Source organism: Mizuhopecten yessoensis, unplaced genomic scaffold (genome assembly GCF_002113885.1).
Source record: "Mizuhopecten yessoensis strain PY_sf001 unplaced genomic scaffold, ASM211388v2 scaffold11055, whole genome shotgun sequence".
Taxonomy (NCBI): Eukaryota; Metazoa; Mollusca; class Bivalvia; order Pectinida; family Pectinidae; genus Mizuhopecten; species Mizuhopecten yessoensis.
This window is the reverse complement of record NW_018408856.1, coordinates 489142-509336: the sequence shown is the minus strand read 5'-3', so window position 1 is coordinate 509336 and position 20195 is coordinate 489142. Positions and strand designations below refer to the sequence as shown.

At 35.3% G+C, this 20195-nt stretch overlaps 1 protein-coding gene across 1 annotated transcript; it reads left to right on the top strand.

The window, feature by feature from the left end:
* The first annotated feature begins 2596 nt into the window (after positions 1–2596).
* LOC110465096 (eukaryotic translation initiation factor 4E-like) lies at positions 2597–19000 on the top strand. Its single transcript, XM_021520681.1, has 7 exons — positions 2597–2674; positions 4418–4608; positions 5408–5471; positions 6400–6513; positions 10588–10727; positions 11821–11875; positions 13293–19000. The coding sequence occupies exons 1-7, from the start codon at positions 2648–2650 to the stop codon at positions 13350–13352; spliced, it is 651 nt and encodes a 216-aa protein (XP_021376356.1). The 5' UTR covers positions 2597–2647; the 3' UTR covers positions 13353–19000.
* Positions 19001–20195: the final 1195 nt, after the last annotated feature.

The window sequence follows — 20195 nt, the reverse complement described above, 5'->3', positions numbered from 1 at the left end:
GTAAAGTTTCTGACAAACGACAATAATCTGTCATTTATACATTTTTATATATAAATATTTTTACTGATATATGGAATATGTCGGTCTTTTTTTTAATTTATAAATATTCCTGCAGTATGCTCAATTTTCTAATAATTCAGAGAATTTTTCATTAGCTATTTCATTGTATTATCATTCTTTCTTATGCTGAAACGTATTTCAGCACTGTAATCTATATTAAAAGTACAAGTATACAAAATATTATCAAACAGTGTTAAACTGCTGCTTGAAAGCAATACATGAGTAATTTAACTTCATCGTTTTCCAAAACATAAAAAAAGACCTCAAAATTATTATTTGAATTCAAGAAACATGGACACTGTTGTCAATTTATTGAAAATTTACACTGTTCAAAGTAAAATTTTACTGAACACTTTTGTTTGTCATATCTTTTACTTATAACATTACGACATGGTATTGCGGAACATCTTTAAATTCAATAAACCTTTCTAATCCGACACCCTGTGGAATCCAACGAATGGTTTGGAGTAGACAGGTGTTAGAAAAATACACGCATCAACTGTAACTTTTATAAGAAATTGTATGAACATTCAATGCCAGATATGGCTGTATGTAGGAATAACGTCAAGAGTCAAGTTTAATTCATCCTCGATACTCCAGGGGTTACGTTCACTTTCGCTCTCTGCACTGAGCGAAAGTACTCCATGAGTTACGCTAATTTTCGCTCTCTGCACTGAGCGAGAGTACTCCAGGGGTTACGCTCACTTTCGCTCTCTGCACTGAGCGAAAGTACTCCAGGGGTTACGCTAATTTTCGCTCTCTGCACTGAGCGAGAGTACTCCAGGGGTTACGCTCACTTTCGCTCTCTGCACTGAGCGAAAGTGAGTGTAGCCCCTGGAGTATGGAGGATGAGTTTAACTAGGTTTCACTGTACAGTGGAACTCGGCTTATCCGACCTCACATGGAATCTTAACATGCCGGTTATATTAGACCGGGTATCTTAATACACAGGTATCATTATCAGAATTAGCATTTTATTGGAATGTCGGATATAGCAATATGTCAGAATACTCAGGGGTCGGTTTTACTTGTTATATGCATCTTCTTAAAAGACAGCGTACGCATGACAACAACGAAGCCGACACAGATCGAACCTCAATTTAAATTTCAAATTCTGGCCACAATTATGTGGCACATATCGTAGTCTGCTTAAGCTGTAATGTGTTTACAAATGTCACATTTTATCGATCGCTGTTTTATGAATGAGTGACTGGGCAAATATATCCATACCCACGCTTATATAAGTCCTCAATGTTATACTTATTTTTGTTTGTTTCCTGTTTTGGCTTGAAAAATGCGATCGACAGGAAGGAAAAACATTAATTAGCTAATTTATTTATTAATTTTCCGACTATAGAAACATCATTTGCTTATATATGTGTAGGTATGCATAATGCCGTGCCAATTATGATTATTTAATACAACTCTGTTGAATTTACGAATCAAATGATTTTGAGAAAATGTTGATCCTTTTATTTGAAAAAAACACGTGAAATACGTCCGTAGCGCACACAAGTACACGCATACATTTTATTTATGTCTTTATTAATGAGTTGTCACAAGTTGTGACGCAAAATCCAATAAAAACAAAACAAAACCACTCATGCCAGTTGAACACCACACATGCAGCTGTAACCTTAATTATGGCGACACCTTCTGGAAGATGTTAATTGCTTCACGTACGATGTCTATATATCTACATGCAGTAACACATATATTACCGTTTTTGACCGAATAAGTGCCACGTGCGCTAGCTTAGACAGAAATTTAAAATAATTACAATGATCTTGTAACATTATAAACACTATTTGTTCAAGCTTGTTCGTACCACGGAATTAGATAAGTCCTCTGCTATCTAAGTCCGTGTTCGTACTAAATTATGATGAAGGACCAAGAAAGGGTTAGAGGGTGCTTATCATTCCGTGACAAAAAAAAGTAACATTTGATTCCATTACCGCAAGGGTAGTGGACTATTAAACTGCGAAAAAATGATCAAATATATTGAAAGTGTGTGCGATGGGGAGGTGGATAAAGGGGCGGAATGTAATGAAAAACAATAAATAATGATAAAAACTGAATAACACGGTTTTGCATGCGGCATCTGTTTTCAATGAAAATTACCAAGCGTGACGCAGCATCGATTTGCAATTATTCTTTCTAAAAGAATTTGAACGAAAAAAGCACTTAAGGTAAGCTATCAAATCCTTAAGATTTTGATAACATACAAGGTTATTTTATCTACCAGCTATAAAACAATTTTAAATGCCGATTTAAGATTTGATTTTCTATGCGGTTCTTTGGTATATTATATTGTATCATTTGGATTACTTCCCTTGCACTATATTTGATTAACATTGTTAACCTTGAATTTCCTGAAATAATGTAATTGCATATAAAGCAATTTTATTAGTTAGCAAAAACCTCACATTTACCCAAGGAAGGAAATCTACACAATTTCCGATTTTATAAGCTATTTTACAATATTTTCAACAATTTCTTCAATTTATATAGAGGCAAAAGCTTTCACAGCCTCGTTTTCAATGCCGGTACCCCATGTGACTGGAACCCATATTGGATTTCGGACAACATGGCTACACAAGTAGAGTTACCTGAGGTAAAATATTGACACGTTGTACAGTACTGTACTCCTTCATAATAATTAGAGTGATATTTGTTTGAGTGACAGATATTGGAATATACGATGTTCAAATAATAGCCTCCGAGACAGTATAGTTGAAGAGGAAACATGCCATGTGGGCCAACGAATTCGGCAGAAAGTCGATTTTGTGTCGAATATTTCCCCATACGACACAACGTGGGTTGACATAAAATGGAACAAGATGGTGTCAAACAATTACTACAAGAACATGATACAATTATATAATCACTGTCCATGCTTTAAGTAGGTTTGTTGCATACTTTATTGATTGTACGTCATTCAAAAATTGTAACAATAGTACTGAACAATACACATGAATCACCACCAAAACTTGCAGCACATTGTGAAGAGATGACGTTACTCCTTCCCCTNCCCCCCCCCCCCCCCGAGTCTCTCATTTCCCCCCCCCCCCTTCCTTTCTGTGTATTGACGGCTCATCCAAATAGCCTCTCTCTATTATCATGTGGAGCTCTGATTTGCTCCATAGATGCCTGGCGATTAAATAGCATTTCCTCTTATCTGGGCTGGTCAGTCATATGGTAGGCCTATATATAGAAGGATTCAAGATTTTTTGATTACCAAATTTGGGTTTAAACCATATTTTTGATGGGCAAAGTCAGTGTTATGTTAGATATGACAAGTAGCAGTAACATGCATGGATACAAAACATGCAGTATAAGTCGGGACGCTGCTTGACTTAACTTAACTCTTAGTTTTACAGCATTAACTGTATTTATGTTGCCTACATCGCAGTTTACACATGAAGGAGACTTGTTCACTTCTGAGAAGATTGTATGTTTATCAAACTTGCGCGAAAATAGATTCCTAGACATTGATGTCTGCAGTTGGTATCTGTCCTAATATAACAGGATCATGAAAAGAGTACACATTTTGGATCTTACTTTGACCACAACCAACATTTTAAAACTCTTGTCTTGGTAATGCAGGTTCAACCTCGACTTTACATAAGTCTCCGTTTAGATTTTTTTTGAGGTTTTACTTTGAAGAAAAATGTTATCTGAATTGTTTTTTCAACCTGGTGTACACTTAGTTTTCTTTTCAATATATGCCCTTCATCTTGCTGAAGATTTTTTTCTCTCCCCTCATCCAAGTAACAGACTGTGCAATTGGTCTCATAAGGAAGCCAGGTGCAGCTAAATGACAAGAAGAGCACCTTTATTTAGACCTGCTTTGTATTTTTACTATTTGCCCTCTGTGGCAAGGACTTGTTGGTCTTGCTATATCTAGATGAATTCCCCTGACATTATAAGCTTAAAACAGCCAGTAACGTCATGCTACCACAATTGGTATAATTTTGACAGTTTTTCTGTGATATTTAAAAATTCAGATCTTGTATCAGAAATGTTTCCTGATTCTTGACTAAGATTTCTCATGTTGGTTCATTTCCCCCAAAAAATTGATTCTAAGTGATTTGTTTTTGAATATAGAACGCTTAACTCGCAGTGAGATTTCGTACCCAAATTGGTACACCATATCATAGGCTATGAAACTTGTTTTTATATCTTCTAGTTAGTGTGTCGATTGCAACAAAATATGTTGCTTTCATAAATACCACCTACTGAACGACAATTGTTTATATACACTAAAGTTTGATATATGAACTACTTGTTGTAAATATACTGTGTCTTATGTATAAATAAAATTGCATTTATTTAACTTATATGACGCTTATGACAGGATTCCCATCCGGGAGAAGAGGAAGCAGTTGCTGAAGAGAATGCCAGCATCCTTTTGTCTCCAGAGGCCCTCATCAAACACCCCCTACAAAACAAGTGGGCACTCTGGTTCTTCAAGAATGACCGCACTAAGGAATGGACAGCTAACCTAAAACTTGTCACCTCCTTCGACACAGTGGAAGACTTTTGGGCGTAAGTCATTCATCTGACATGAGTTGTTTATAATTTAATGCTAAAAGGTGTTTTACACAGCACCTGCCAATAAATGTAATTTCAATTTGGTTGTTTTGGATGTGTAGTAACCTCATGTGGCATACTTGAGATAAAAAAACAACCATGAAGACGGTTGGAATTGCTTAATAACCCTGTATTTGTATAAAAGCTATGGCTTCTGTAATGCCCCCTATCACCATGTTATTATAAATATTGGCAAGTTCTGCTAATGATATTGTGTAGATCTAGCGATACTTATTTGGCTTTTCTTTCAGATTTTTATGCCCTGGAGTTGCCATTAAGCGTATGCATTTGTTTTTGCCATTGGTCTTTCGGTCTGTTGGCTGTGTTTGTTAAGACTTAATGTCTAGGAAGTCGAATAGTCATTAATCTACAATTCATTTGCAGATACATCTTGAATAGTATGTGTACGACCACCAATGTACGACACCAATATATCAAATGTATATGATATGTAGGTTGCTGTGACTTACATGTTCTGCTTCAGTGATTTGGTTAGACACTTCTCTTATACTTAATGTAGCAGGTACTACACCAAAACATAAATGTAGGTCAGGATAATTTTGACCCGTATTTCCTGCTTCACTGATTTTTGTTAGACTTCAGGTTTGTCTTTGGTTAGCTGGAAGGTTTTGGGTTTAGCTCTGTTTCAATCAGAGTAGCAGGGGAGCATATTATGTTCTACAGACATTTTCTAGCTAGAAAAAGGATCTACAAAAATAAAAAACAATTTTAACATATATGTAACTCTTTGCAGATTGTACAACCATGTGCAGAAAGCTAGCAAGTTACCATCAGGCTGTGATTACTCTTTGTTCAAGGTGAGTTAAATATAAACTGTACACCAGGAAGTTTTGCCTAGGTATCAAACCTTAATGTCAAAATTAATATTTACAGGCGAATATGGGTTTTATCGACATAGGGCAAAAGTTTCACTTGGCAGTATATGAGGCAAAATTCAGTCATGGTTCAAATGAGGGCACTTTCATTGTTTTCAATATGTCTCAAAGAGATAAAAACAGATAATGTTTGAATGAGTTCCAAAAGCGTTTTTTACGTAGTAGTTTTGTGGGTAACAGTGGTGTCCTTATTGAACCTTTCATTTTTTTCCCTCAAAATAACTAGTTACCAAGATCTCCATTTTTGAGAAAACTTTGTTATTTGTTTAACTAGAATAATAACTTAAATACTGAACAAATTACCTGACAAAGAAATACAATTTGAGGATATAAAGGACACCATATGTTACCAACGCATCAGTGTGAAATTTGCAATTTTTAGTGTGAAATACTGGTAAACAATAGAAATCATTATGTTCTCCACCCTTGTTTTTAAACGTTGATGTCATAACCTTCACAAAATGCTTAATATAACACAAAAAAAAAACACATTCTGAAAATTTGATGTGAAAGTCACACTTTCTGGACCACGATTGAATTTTGCCTCCTATTATACATGCAGACTAAAAAATCATCAACAAGGCAAATACAGTTTTACTAACGTTTTCAACCCTTGCGACAATCTTCAGGCAATTACATCGAATGTTTAGCTAGGTTACAATCTTATACAAAATGTATTATTAGTTTCCTCAATTTTAGAATACGTATAAGAACTAAGAAGGTTATGTATAAATCTTATCCCACAGTTGCTTAATTTCAAAATTGCATTTTGCAAGTTGAAATAGTTTGTATGAGGAAGAACAATAGGAGTAAGAAATATTGTTTTAACACTCAAAACTCTTTTATCCAGGATGGTATTCAACCCATGTGGGAAGACGCTCAAAACAAAGATGGTGGCCGGTGGTTAATAAATCTCAATAAACAACAGCGTCATTCAGATCTGGACAATTTCTGGTTAGAAACGGTGAGTGAGGTTATAGACACTTCTAGATGACAAGATGTATGGTTCCGCTTCTTATGTGTACATTCTGTTGAAAGTGAGGGAGGGGATCACACTTGATTGTTAAGATAAGTGTTGGGAATTTGTTAAAAATTTCGATCGATTATTGGTTACCTTTAACTTAAATACCAATGATCGATTAATTGTTCTAAAATATATATATCATGAAATCCTCCATGTTGGGAGTTGCTTATGCAAATAAAAGCGATACCCAGGAGGATGACCTCCGTTCAAACACGGAATCTCTAGGTAATTTATAGTCTTTAAGTGGCCATTAGTAGGCATGAAAGTAAGTCAGCAACAATGACAACGTACCGGCTTAAATTATATATCGGTTGCGTTTTGCTGTACTTTGATGGTATCTAGCGAGGAGATGGGCATGAAGTAAGTATCACCCTATTGAGTGATTTTTAGCTCACCTGGCCCGAAGGGCCAAGTGAGCTTATCCCATGGTGCAGCGTCCGGCGTCCGTCAACTTTTTCCTTTAAAATGCTACTTGTCCTGAATGGCTCAGAGGATTTTGACCAAATTTGGTCAGGAGCATCATTGGCCAAAAGGTTCTCAGTTTTGTATAAACGGAGGGTATAACCCCCCTGGGGGCAGAGGGGCGGGGCCAAATAGGGGGAAAATAGGTAAATCTTTAAAAATCTTCTTCTCAACCAATAGAAGGATTTTGACCAAATTTGTCCTAGAGCATCTTTGGACAAAGGAGACTCAAGTTTGTATAAACGGAGGGTGGGGCCTCTTTGGGGGCAGAGGGGCAGGGCCAAATAGGGGAAGTAGAGGATTTTTTTTTCTCCTACTATACAAGTGAAGGGATAACCTTATAAATTAGTCTTAATACATCCCAAAATATTGCCTGGTATTGCGTGTACATGTACTAATATGTTATTATGTATATGCAAAAATGTAATATATGTGTGTGATTGCTTATGTAATGAAGTGTGTGTGTGTGTGTATTTTTACAATTAATTCACTATGCCATCTTACTATTATGATTTATGTTTGTAAATACTAGACCTGTTAATAGAAGTCAATTGTTCCAAAACCCAGTTATCTAAGCATTTCAACCTGTTATATGTACACTATAGTACTTTTAAAATCCCCCCGATTCACGCCTATAGATCATTCCCATATCAGAACCTATCTGCTGATATTTGGGAATCACCACATGTACTTCATCTTCCCAATGACGATAACATACCCAATATCTATTCAAACGTTTCTCATTTTTCTTTCTTTTTGCTTTCCCTACCTACCCTCATCCGCTGCTTTGTCTACCCCATTTCCCTTCTCTTTTCTAATCTCACATCCAGTCATCCCCAACTGCTTTGTATTAAACTGCCCGTATATGAAAGCTCTTCTCGCGCCCCCAAAATCTGATCTATACCCTCCTTAGTAGGTAATGATGTTGGTGCGTGGAGAGCTGCCATAGGCTGTTTTCACTGTAAAGTTGCAAACATTTTAATAACATACACTTACAAAACATACCCTGCTGATTTTCTAAATATTTTTGAAGTCAATGCCAAATGTTGGTTATTTACATCATATTTGTTTTTACAACAATCCTATATCAATAATGTAAACATATTCTTTCCTATGATAATCCATCTTCTTCTTCTGACATCAGGAGATATCCATTCCAACCCTGGTCCAAACTCTAGTAATATGACGGCAACCCATTCACTGAATCTTATGCATCTTAACATTAGAAGTATACGAAACAAAATAGGCTACATTGACGCATTGACCGACGATGTCGACATTCTTTGTATAACCGAAACTCATTTGGATCCTTCTATTACTAATGAAGAAATTACGCTACAGGGCTTTAGTGACAAACCGTTTAGAAAAGATAGGAATATGTTCGGAGGGGGTGTATTGTTATACTATTCTCCATCTCTCGTAGTTAAAAGAAAACTTGAGTTAGAATTTGCTAATGACGAAGTAATATGGGTACAAGTTTATTCAAATAATATTACACATATAATAGGAAATCTATACAGACCACCTAATCTAAATTATTCTGACGGTATATGGCAGAGACTAAAACATTCCCTCGACCTGGCATTCGATATTACAGATAATGTTATTTTGATGGGCGATCTAAATGTTGACTTTTTAAAATCCTCCAGAGATGAATTATTCGACCTTCTCACTTTGTACCAGATGTCAAATATTATAACCGAACCTACCAGAATAACGGACCATTCAGCAACATTATTAGATCCAGTAATTATCAGTAACACAATCAACACTTTTTTCAGTGAAGTTATTAATATAGACGACAATATAAGTGACCACAATGCTGTTTTTACAATAATTGAAGTACCGAAACAAACCCAAACAGTTTTCAAACGAAAGGTATGGCTATATGACAAAACAGACATCGAAAAGCTTAAACATTTTATCACAAATATATCATGGGTAAACCAATTTAATGTGTTTAATGACGTTAATGACATGTGTGATTTTCTAACAACCACTATGCTTAACGCTGTAGATATATGCATACCATCTAAATATGTGCAGATTAGACAACATGACAAACCCTGGATCAATAATATTGTCAGAAGACAAATACGTAATAGAAATCGATTAAAAAAGATACTTATAAATAATCATAATGATTTTAATAGGACGAAATTTAAACAATCAAGAAATAAAACAAATAATATGATAAAACGAGCAAAAGAACTTTTCTACGAAAATATCGACTCTATCATAGTAAAAAAATAAATCCAACCCTAAAACATATTGGAAATTGTTAAGGTTTGTACTGAAAGGAAGCAAAACTACTGATATATCACCACTTTTTGATGACAATGCTAACGAATTCACGAATGATAATAACCATAAATGTGAACTTCTTAATAACTATTTTTCTTCAATATCCAGTCATTCCGAAGTAGACCAAAGCAAACCTATTCCCATTTTAGAAAAACGAAGAGACTCTCTTTTGTCCAAAATTCATATCATACCTTCTGAAATAGTTGATATTATTAACATACTAGATGTAAATAAGGCAACAGGGCCTGACGGAATCAGTCATCGAATGTTAAAACTTGTAGCAAATGAAATTGCCATTCCCCTTTCCCTCATTTTTAATCACTCCTTAAACAATGGTATATATCCCGATAAATGGAAATTAGCAAACATCATGCCAATCTTTAAGTCTGGCGACGCTCATAATGCTTCGAATTATAGACCAATATCATTATTAAGCTGTGTTGGAAATAGAGGAAAATATTAAAGATCCTTCTCCGTCTGTACCGTTGAAGGGATTTTAACCTAACCAAACTTGTTTTAGAGAATCTTTGGGCAAAGGGAATTGAATATTTATAAATAGAAGATGCAACTTTGTTACTTGTACTCCTTTGATAAACCTGAATGGTACTCCGCAGGTTTTAAATTGAAAAATAAAATACCAGGTGAGCTATTAAGGCCCCTGGGCCTCTTGTTATTACATACATTTATTCCTACTAAAATTAATGATTAATTATGTAGTTAATTAGTAAGTTTACTGACAAATAGTCGACAAAGTCATCAATTCATCCGAACACCACTAATTTAGATGATGAAACACTTGATGTAGTAATAAAAATGTTTATGAATGTGATAATTTAGCGTAATAGAAAATTTTGACACAAAGCTGTAAATAACCAGAAGATTAGGAAAAAATTCAATTGAAGTAAGATACAGCAAGTCTAAATATGTAGGATAGAAAGTGAGTTAAGGTGAAGGACAGCTCCACTGATTTGGAGGTATAAAACATGTTGATCGTTCTACAACTCCAACCATCCTAAATTTAGAATATGAGCAAGGCCTGTCATAAAAAGCAACTAGCTATGCAATTTCTTGGTCAATTAAATTTTAAACTTCAAAGATGCAATTCATTTATTTGAAAGTTGTTTTAAACTGAAATTTTCCCTGAAAAAGCAGCCAGCAGAATTTTTGGAAAACTAGCCAAGTTGCATGGATCTATATATCATTATGTTTGTTATAAAAATAGCCTGAGTATAATTTCTGTGTTCACAGCTGCTGTGTCTAATAGGCGAGTCGTTTGAGGAATTCAGTGACGACGTTAACGGTGCTGTGGTCAATGTGCGAAACAAGGGAGACAAACTGAGTCTGTGGACGAGAGATGCAACACGGCCTGATGCAATCATGAAAATAGGGTGTGTAGTACAGCCTGATGTGTCATTTTATAGTAATGTGAACCTTGGTGAAACGTCGTCTTTCTTAAGAATTATGTATTTATTTCTTAGTCCAAGGTTCAAGGAAGCAATATATGTCTCTTTAATTAGCGTAGCTCTTGCCATACAATACATGGTGTTTGTATGTCCGTGTAACACAGTGGAAGGGCATTAGGTGTTTGCCTTTTTCATGCACCATCTTGGTTACACTTCACTGTCTGCATTAAAAAGTAGTCGGTCATTAAGCTTCATCTGTGGATACATCTTGGGTAATGCACAATTAATCACTGACTTTTGGTTAGGCTTTGTGTTCAGCTCCACTGATTTATTTTATTAAACTGTGCATTTAGTTCCATTTCCATCAAAATAGAATGGGAGTATGAAAGCTGAAAATATGATACATAATGCCATCAAGAGGGCCTATTCAGAGGGTCTTAATCATTTGGTAAGATCGGACTGTGTGGTTGCAGGGTCTTGTAATTAGTTATATGGGGTTAGACACTAACTTGTTTTGCTTGGTAGTCCACAGGACTAGTTGAATAGATTATCTACTAGTCACTGTAACAAGTCCCAGATTTCCTGATAAGGAAAAATCGTGATCTATAGCACGAAACATCAAAAGTAGGGGACGGTCCCCAGAACTTAGAATAACTACTTCCATAAAAATAAGGTGAAGTTTTAGGAAAATTTTGACAATTATCATGCAATGTATCTTATTTTAAGCAGTTTTCTAAATTTGAAAAAGGAGTATTCTTATTTTATAATCATGTTTTTCACAAGTCCAAAGAACCAGTTCGGTAAGGTGATTCACTAATCCTTGCTGAAATCTACTAGTCCAGGACTAGCGGACTAGTGTTAGTGTCGACCCCCGTTATAGAAGGAAAACATTTGTTTTAGGCCATAAAATCACGGTCAGATATTGCAGAATGTCATGCAAGTCAGGTGTCAGTAAAGTCAGGGTTAATTTAATCATGGTTGTGTGGAAACGAATTTACTTAGAAATGATTGAGAAACGATTGGGTTATTTTCTTTTTTGTATTCTATTTATGATATGTATCTTAACTTCATGTTTCAGAAAAAAATTAAAGGACAGTCTGAAAATTCCCATCAAAATTGCAATAGGTTTCCAGGTAAGTGTCTTACATTTTTCAGGACAGCAATCACTGTCTTATGTGTCCTGTTTGACAGCTTCTCATATCTCTACCCACACAGACCAATTGTGTTTCCTGTCAGACAGCCAATTCCTGTATATTGTAGATTTGCCTTTTGCTATTGAAATCCATATTTGTCCTGTGTTTATGTCATCATTCACATGTAATTACTATGGTGTCCTGTGAACTACTAAATGAGGTCCATGATGAATTTGCCCTCATAACGGATAATGAAATAAGAGAAAGGAAATTGTGGCAAAAAAATCCCAGTATTTAGCTTGTAGTAAAAGGAACATAGCCTACACTGAGAAATAAATACTATTTGGTTCGTTTCGTCTTGTATGACAGACTCGCATGTATGTTTGATAGGAACATTACAGAGATACAGATATGATTTTGTATGACAGACTCACATGTATGTTTGATAGGAACATTACAGAGATACAGATATGATCTTGTATGACAGACTTGCATGTATGTTTGATAGGACCATTACAGAGATACAGATATTATCTTGTATGACAGACTCGCATGTATGTTTGATAGGACCATTACAGAGATAGATATGATCTTGTATGACAGATTTGCATGTATGTTTGATAGGACCATTACAGAGATACAGATATGATCTTGTATGACAGACTCGCATGTATGTTTGATAGGAACATTACAGAGATACAGGTACTGTTTTGTGTGTCCTGTATGAAATGTGACTCTCATAAATGTGTGAGGAACATTGCATGAGATGCATGTACAGTTTTGTGAGAGGTGTCCCATGAACTCCCATACATGTTCACCAAGGCACTGCTCAGAAATTTACAATAGAGTAGGTCTAGGCACATATGTGCCATTGTTAAAACTTTTAGCAACAATGTAGAAACATACCACGCTTGTTTGTCATGATTATACCTAAAAGTGTTGTCATAATTGATTGCCCCTGGAGTCCTCACCGTTCTTGGGGATTTTGTCCTTGGGGTTTTATAATGAAACTGTTGAGATCACCACCCAATAATCACTCAATCATGCTACCAGGATTACCCAGGGGTCTGGCTCCACCACTGGAGGATTTGTTCCTATTAACCATAAACACAAAATCGCAGACCTCTACCAAATTTACTATGATATGTCATTAAACTTTTGAATCCAAAAATTTGGAAATATTTACAATACATGATAACTGAAAATATTACACCATAATTTCTAAAACATCACGATGAGCAATTCAGGCCAACTGGGCCCCTTGTCAAACCACAGTTTGCAAACATAGAACAGGATGAAGAAATTACTATTAACAGCTTCTAAGGAAGGAGACTGATAAGAATAAACACTCGACAGACCTGTTTTCATTTGGCCGAGTGAAATATTGTTATTAAACGGCATTTATTTTTTGTTTCAGGCACATACAGACACCATGACGAAAACAGGATCTACGGCCAGAGATCGGTTTAGAGTATAACACTAGGACCTTAGTCATGGAATGCTTGGCCTGTCTGTTTGTGTGTGTGCCTGTTGTGAGTGAGAGAGAAAGGTTACAAGATTGCGAGCCTAGCTTGATCAGAAATGGGCGTAAAATACAGATCCTCTCGGTCGGTACAAGCAGGCCAGACAGACACCAGACTCTGATGGATGGAAATTCTGTCTGCAGATTTATTCAGGGTTTGTCTCCATCAAGTCCTCTCTGTGTATACATGTGTCTGTCTGGTGCAAGTCTGTACTATACAAAACATTTCTGTCGCGAGCTATAGCCGTAGTCCCTGGTCGTGATTTCTTAAAGAAATCAGAAATCTCACGTTAAAAGTCTGAAGATTTCCTCTCGAGAGAGATCTAATTCAGATATTTAATCAAGATCATTTGTTTATGTTTCAGTCTAAAGTGTGTTTGCCAGCAGCCATAAAATGTATTGATCAAGTTGGCAGGCACAGACTAGGAACAAAACCCCTATAGTCTGAGGGGCAGTGTCAAAAACATTGATGTTTATTGATTGTAGAGGTCAAGTTCCCAGATTTGACAAAGGCAGGGCTTAAAAAGTTTTTCAGTTCATGACCTAATGCCTGTCAGGATATTAAGTTTGATATATGCATGGCACACACTGTAAACTTGATGCAAACTTTATTTGAAATATTTGTTCATCTTTAAATCAAACAGGAATTCAAAATTATCACAGAGGTGTATAATTTCATAATTAGTGTTGATTTTGGAAAGTTCTGTCGGCCCGACCTATAATAATTTCATGGGAAATATTCGAATTTTTTACTAGCCCCAACGTAACATCGACTAGCCCCAGGCATCTGGTTAGTGAAATTGTATACCCCTGAATCACAACAAAAACTCAATTGTGTTTGATTAGTATGAGTTTCAAGATTGACTGTTGTTAAAAAAAAAGTTACTTGGGACTTGTCTTAGTCAAAACTGGTGGAGACTTGATGCTGAATTAGGATATAGGTTTTGTGGTTTAAGATGTTAAAGCATGTGTGCCGTTTGAGCTGCCCACTCAAGTGTAACAACCATCTGAAACCCAATCCATTGTTTACCATCACCGGATGAAAAGTAGCAGTTTCTGTTATGTAGGGTCGCTTTAGGTGCGATTATGTGTTTATTGACTTCAGTTGTCACCAGCTTTTCCTGTATTTGTAAATATGACTGGAAATTTGGCTTCATAAAGGTTTTAAAAATCACTAATGGTGATTTTTGTTTAGATTGCAAATTTAGAAAAAAACTTAGATAAATTTTTTTGGGAGATTTCAATTTTATTTCATGCTGATGTCTGGCATTGTTTGTAGTTATATATAACAAATACAGGATAAGACGGATCCAGGTTTTGAATTATTCCAAAATACATTTGTCTTACCTGTGTTTGTAAAATGGTATAATGTAAATATATATATTTGTCAATGACAGATGCAGTCAGTTGTGTATATGATGAATGGAGCACATTGTTTCTTGCTCGTGAGAATTAATCAGAAAATTAATGATATCATTATGTATGTTTCATTTGAAGGCATTTACACTTTTATTTATTCATTCGCCTTTTGTTGACCCCACACATGTAGCGCACGAGTGAATATATACGTCCGCGCAATAAATGAGTGCTTTCTGATTCGTTAGAAAAACACAAGTGTGTGGTCTTGCTTTTATCACATACCTTCCGTATTTGGTAGAGATCGATACGAAGATTTTATAAACTTTGATATTTTTTGCAAATACCGGGAACTTTTCAGTTCGCCATGACAAGGGGATTCCCATAAAAATGTAGTTACGGCTAGTAGGTAAATACAACATTCCGTATTGTACATGTGCAATACAGAACGTTGTATGTCATGGTCTGAAAATTGCTTGTATTACTCTACCAAGATTCAACAGGTTTGTGATAATATGTAATATTATGCACATTTCAGTACAGTACTGAAATTGGGAGTCGGGTTTCCAGAAAGAAAATTTGCTCTCCATACACATTTTTAGGGGAGGGGTGGGGAGGATAAAGGAAAAAACTAGATCATTTCAACTTGATGATTGAACTTGAAAAATATATTATCTTTAAAGTTCTTAGTGCTTTGCTATAATTCACAAGTTTCTACAGTATTTTGGGCAGAAATGTTCTAGACATTAGATAGAACAAGTACCTTATTGGTGTTGTACAATTAATTGTTTTGACATGTGAAGTGTATCTTGGTCTTTTAGTTTGGAGTTAATTTGTAAGTAATTCTAGGATGGAAGATGACTGTTCATCTTTAGTTATTCAGACTCAATACAAGTGATATTTGTTAACCATAGGAACCTGTTACTTCCAGAAACCCCAAACCTTAATATTTGAGAACTGAAATCCATTTTAAGGAATGTTTTTGCTTTTCTGGTTAAGGCTATTTAATACAGAAATAAATATATGGTAGCAGGGAGGTACATTAATGTTAATATGTCCAGACTAAAGTGGTTTCATTGTAAATCAAATTAGATAAAACCTAAAATTAAATATCAGAATGATTGTCAGGATAGGGGGATCAGTGTAAAACCTATGGGGTTCATAAGTTTCTCAAGAAACATCATGTGATCATAGCGAAGTGTTGGGGTTATATTTCAAGGTACAGACAAATAGTCGAATAAATTACTGGTATTTTCTAGGAAATTATAGTACTGTGTTGTTGACTTAGGAAGAAGGTGTGCGGCATTTTGGTGCAGTGTCATTGAAAAAAGTCCTAGGCTGAGTCGGATGTGAAGAGATTTATACATTCAGACCTGTCTGTCCATCTTGCGTAATATTTTTGCAGACATGCAAATTAAACAAGTAATGTGAGCATTGGGCATTGTTACATCTTCGAATTAAAATATCATTTTGTAAATGCTAATATATTAAAATGCCGTAAAAAATCTTTCCTGTAAACGAATAAATATCGGTCAGATATTTGATTGTATAACAGCCAAACAGTGCTCGCCCATTGGTTTAGCTATGATCAGGTGCTAATTTACTGCTTGTAAATAGTGCTTGTCCTTTTACCTAGAATGGCTTGATGTTACAGTTGTTTCACTGAACGAGTGCTGTGTTGGGGATAGTCGGGGATTACTAATGCATGTTTCGGAGGACTGAAAAATAATTTATTACAATATGGCATGAAACAGTTTGTCAACCACCACCACGAATTGTTTAACTTCAAATGACGTAATGTGTTGAGCAACTCTTGGCGATACATTTGAAAACTTTCAATTAGCTGTTACGAAGTGAATGCTAAAATATATAGATTTTTGTGAAACGTTTAATGTAAAATGATGTTGCAGTAGTAATGTTATTTAGTCCACTGCCTTACATGTAGGTGTACTAGCACCTTGCAAGCAGATGAAGCTGGAGATTTTTTTTTTTTTTCCCTGTACATGGAATGTCACGTACAGGTCTAGGTGGCAAGTATGATAATGGCATGTATAGGTGGAATAAGTATCCGATATGATTTCTGTACAGAGGTTTAATATGTAGTAGAATCTAGTGCTAGTACGATTGTACGCTACAATATACTCGATGTCAAATGCTTCATGTTTTTACGTTGTTGCCATATTTGTCATTCTAGTTACCTAATCTTACTGGACATTGATCATATTCCTGTCATTCTTTCATATCGGGTTCAACCAGTGTTTTTTGAAGTTGAGCCAAACATACCTTCTTTAAACACTGTTGACAAAAATCTTTCCCTTGAAGGCAAACATGGTTTTAAACTCAAAAAATGCTAAACCTGAAGTGCTTCCTGTAATGTTGTTGCCGTTTTTGATCATCCTTTCAAACTTTCTGATGTCAATTGATTTTGTTAAGTTTTTTGGTCACTGCACAAGTTTCCGTCAGTTACTATCTCTGTAAATTGTTTTTCTTCGTCAAGAAAGAGAAGATTTATATACATGTATATATGTATTCATTTCTGCCTAATGCAATGAGCATTATTGATTTGATGATTTAATTAATGGATGTATATCTGTGCTGTGAATAGATACATGGTAGGTTTTAAACAGAGTGTAACACTTTCCAACCCATTCTACATTTAGCACTTGATTTACATCTGAAATCAATCAAAAGCCACAAATGTTGGAACACCTGCAGTTTTTACCATTTCTTGTACTGATCAGTCAGTGAGGGGAATGTCTTTTTCTGTAGAAGTTTTGTTTTGTGAGATCATCGACTAACAGAGTATGTTTTGTGTACAGTATATTTCAACACACCTTTACTCTCCATTTGCTATTGCCGAGTCAATTTTTCTTGAATGTTCCATTCATCAAAATCAGATTTTGAGGAACTAATTTTTGTGTAATCATTATGTTCAATGCAACACACACATATATTCTCTTTTCAACTTTTTTTTTTTGTAAATAAAAAAGTGAAAATTTTACACTAATTGACATGTATAGTAGTCCTGTGTATTATTATCTGTGTTTGATTCAAGTTTAGTTTCCCTCCATCCCTTTAATATTTGAAGTAGCATAGTGGGCCAGACTAAGGAGAATTGTTCCAAGAAAACTATTCACATTTGTTATATTTACCATAAACGGCTCGAAAATGCTTCTTGTCAATGTAATGCGTAGAAGTTTACAGAAATAGCATATCTGGTCATATTTTGAAGTCTGAGAGATGATTATTATGATTTAACATAAGGGAGAGAAGAATTATTACCGCTGTAGCCGTTTATGTTCATCATGCATGTCGACTCGGTGTCCAACGTTAATGTTGCTCACCCTATACTTTACCAATGTGGGGAGAGCAGGCAAAGGGTACATAAAGGTACAAACATGCATGTCAGATCAGAGTGAAAAACGTGTAAAGAAAGAACAGTTTTAGATTCACCTTACACTACACTATTTGAATTTGTTGTGTTTTGGGTCAAATTATAATTATTTTTAAGCATCACTTTTTGTTTTTTCCTGTAATTGCTGAATTATTTTCAGCTGTTTATATTTACTGCAGACTGTACGTGATGATATTGTTTCCAGCAAAACACTGGGCGTAGGGTCAGAAGGTGTATGTTATATGTCGTCGTGATCTTGGATGAATATGTTCAATTGATAATAAAGTCAGTACACACATATTTTATAAAATGGTCTCGAACATATGCGGTACAAGAAATTATCAAAGTTATTGTGCAAGGTCAAAGGTCAATGCATGTATCTTGCCTTATCTGTCTTTTCAAAATGAAGGGGAGGCAAGACTAAATAAAAATTCGTGTTGTGGTTATCTCCCTTCGGATTGAGAGAAACTTGATTGTCCAATTGGTGATCATTCACACTTGCATGTAGGTAGGTCCAGAATTAAATGTCAACATTTGGATGGTCAGTTGTGACATTATCGCATTTTACTCTCTCGCCCATCCGAGTGACCACTGTAAAAAAATAAATATATATATACTATCTATCACTGCCTGTTTATGGGTGAATGTTGGTTGCCATGGTGAGGGAGGAACAATACGTGCTGACCTTTACTGGTGTTCACGCTGACCTTGCGGTGGCTGCTGTGAGTGTTGGAGTGTCGTGTAAATGGTGCGAGAAAGACGGCGAGATGTTACATGTGTCTGCAAACCCTGCCAGATGTTAAACACAGTACCTGATTTCTTATGAGTAATAAACCTGATTCTTAAAGCTTAATCAAATGGTTTGTTTTGTTTCCCAAATGTCAACACTTGACCAGTATCAAACCAAAAATCACATTTCCTAATTTTCTTCTTTCATAACTGCTATAACAAGGGTTTCACCTTTTTAAGTTGGAACCCATGATGTAACCTTGACATTGTGTTCAGTGGCTATGATAATCAATACCATTTTACAGTGTATAATGCTCAAATCGTCAAATTTCATCTCAGAATTTTGAAAAAGACTTTGTGCCTGTGAACATATATTTATCGTTATACCCTTTTGCACAAAGGAACAGTGTTTTGGGATGAAGGGCTACCAATTTTATTAAAATGAATAGCTTCAAGGCCACAAAGGTCAAACCTGTTTAAATGTTTGGTATATTGCTAAAATACAAGGGTTAAGTTGTTGCACAGTGATGCTGATATTTTGTCCTTCATTATGCTTGATATCAAGTTTGTTCAAATCTATGACCTTGGTCACATTTTAAAACTGTTGAATAACTACCAAATGTGATGACAGCAGACCTGTAGCACACTTAGGTAGAGTGCTCTCAAGTTTGTTCAAATGAATGACCTTGTACTTTTTTCAATCTAAAACGAATAAAATATGTGCATATTAAACTAGGCCTAAGGTATTTGACTTATGACATACAACTGGGGGGTTAAATGCTATCAAGTTTATTCAACTAAATCATCTTGATTAGCTCTCTTTGTCATACAAGTCAACATAGTAAAAAGATTGAAATACCATTTTTGGAAGATGAGTAATAACATTTGGCATTAAGTTAAATATATATATGTATTGCTTTGTCTTGGCCAGGCCATGGCCTCATGAGCAAAATAAGTTCAAATATTCCAACATAGATTTATATTGAGATACAGAGTAATTATATTTAGTTCCTAGTGTTGGTTTGCATGCAGATGTGATCGGGTTTCTGAACAGAAAAAAAATGTTGAGCGATGTAGTCCCATTTAATAAAAGGGATGTGTTTTGGACTTTTTCCCTATTCCAAAATATCCAGGTTTGAATGTTAGTCCAGGTGATGAAATTCGAAATAAATAAATAATAAGTACAGCTGTGATCAATACAAGAACACATTTTGTGTAGGTACAGTCATAGAGTGGAACCATCTGGAAGAGGACTTAGTATGTGCCCTTACTTTGGAGGCATTTAAGAGTGCTATAACGCAACAAAACTCTAACTGAAC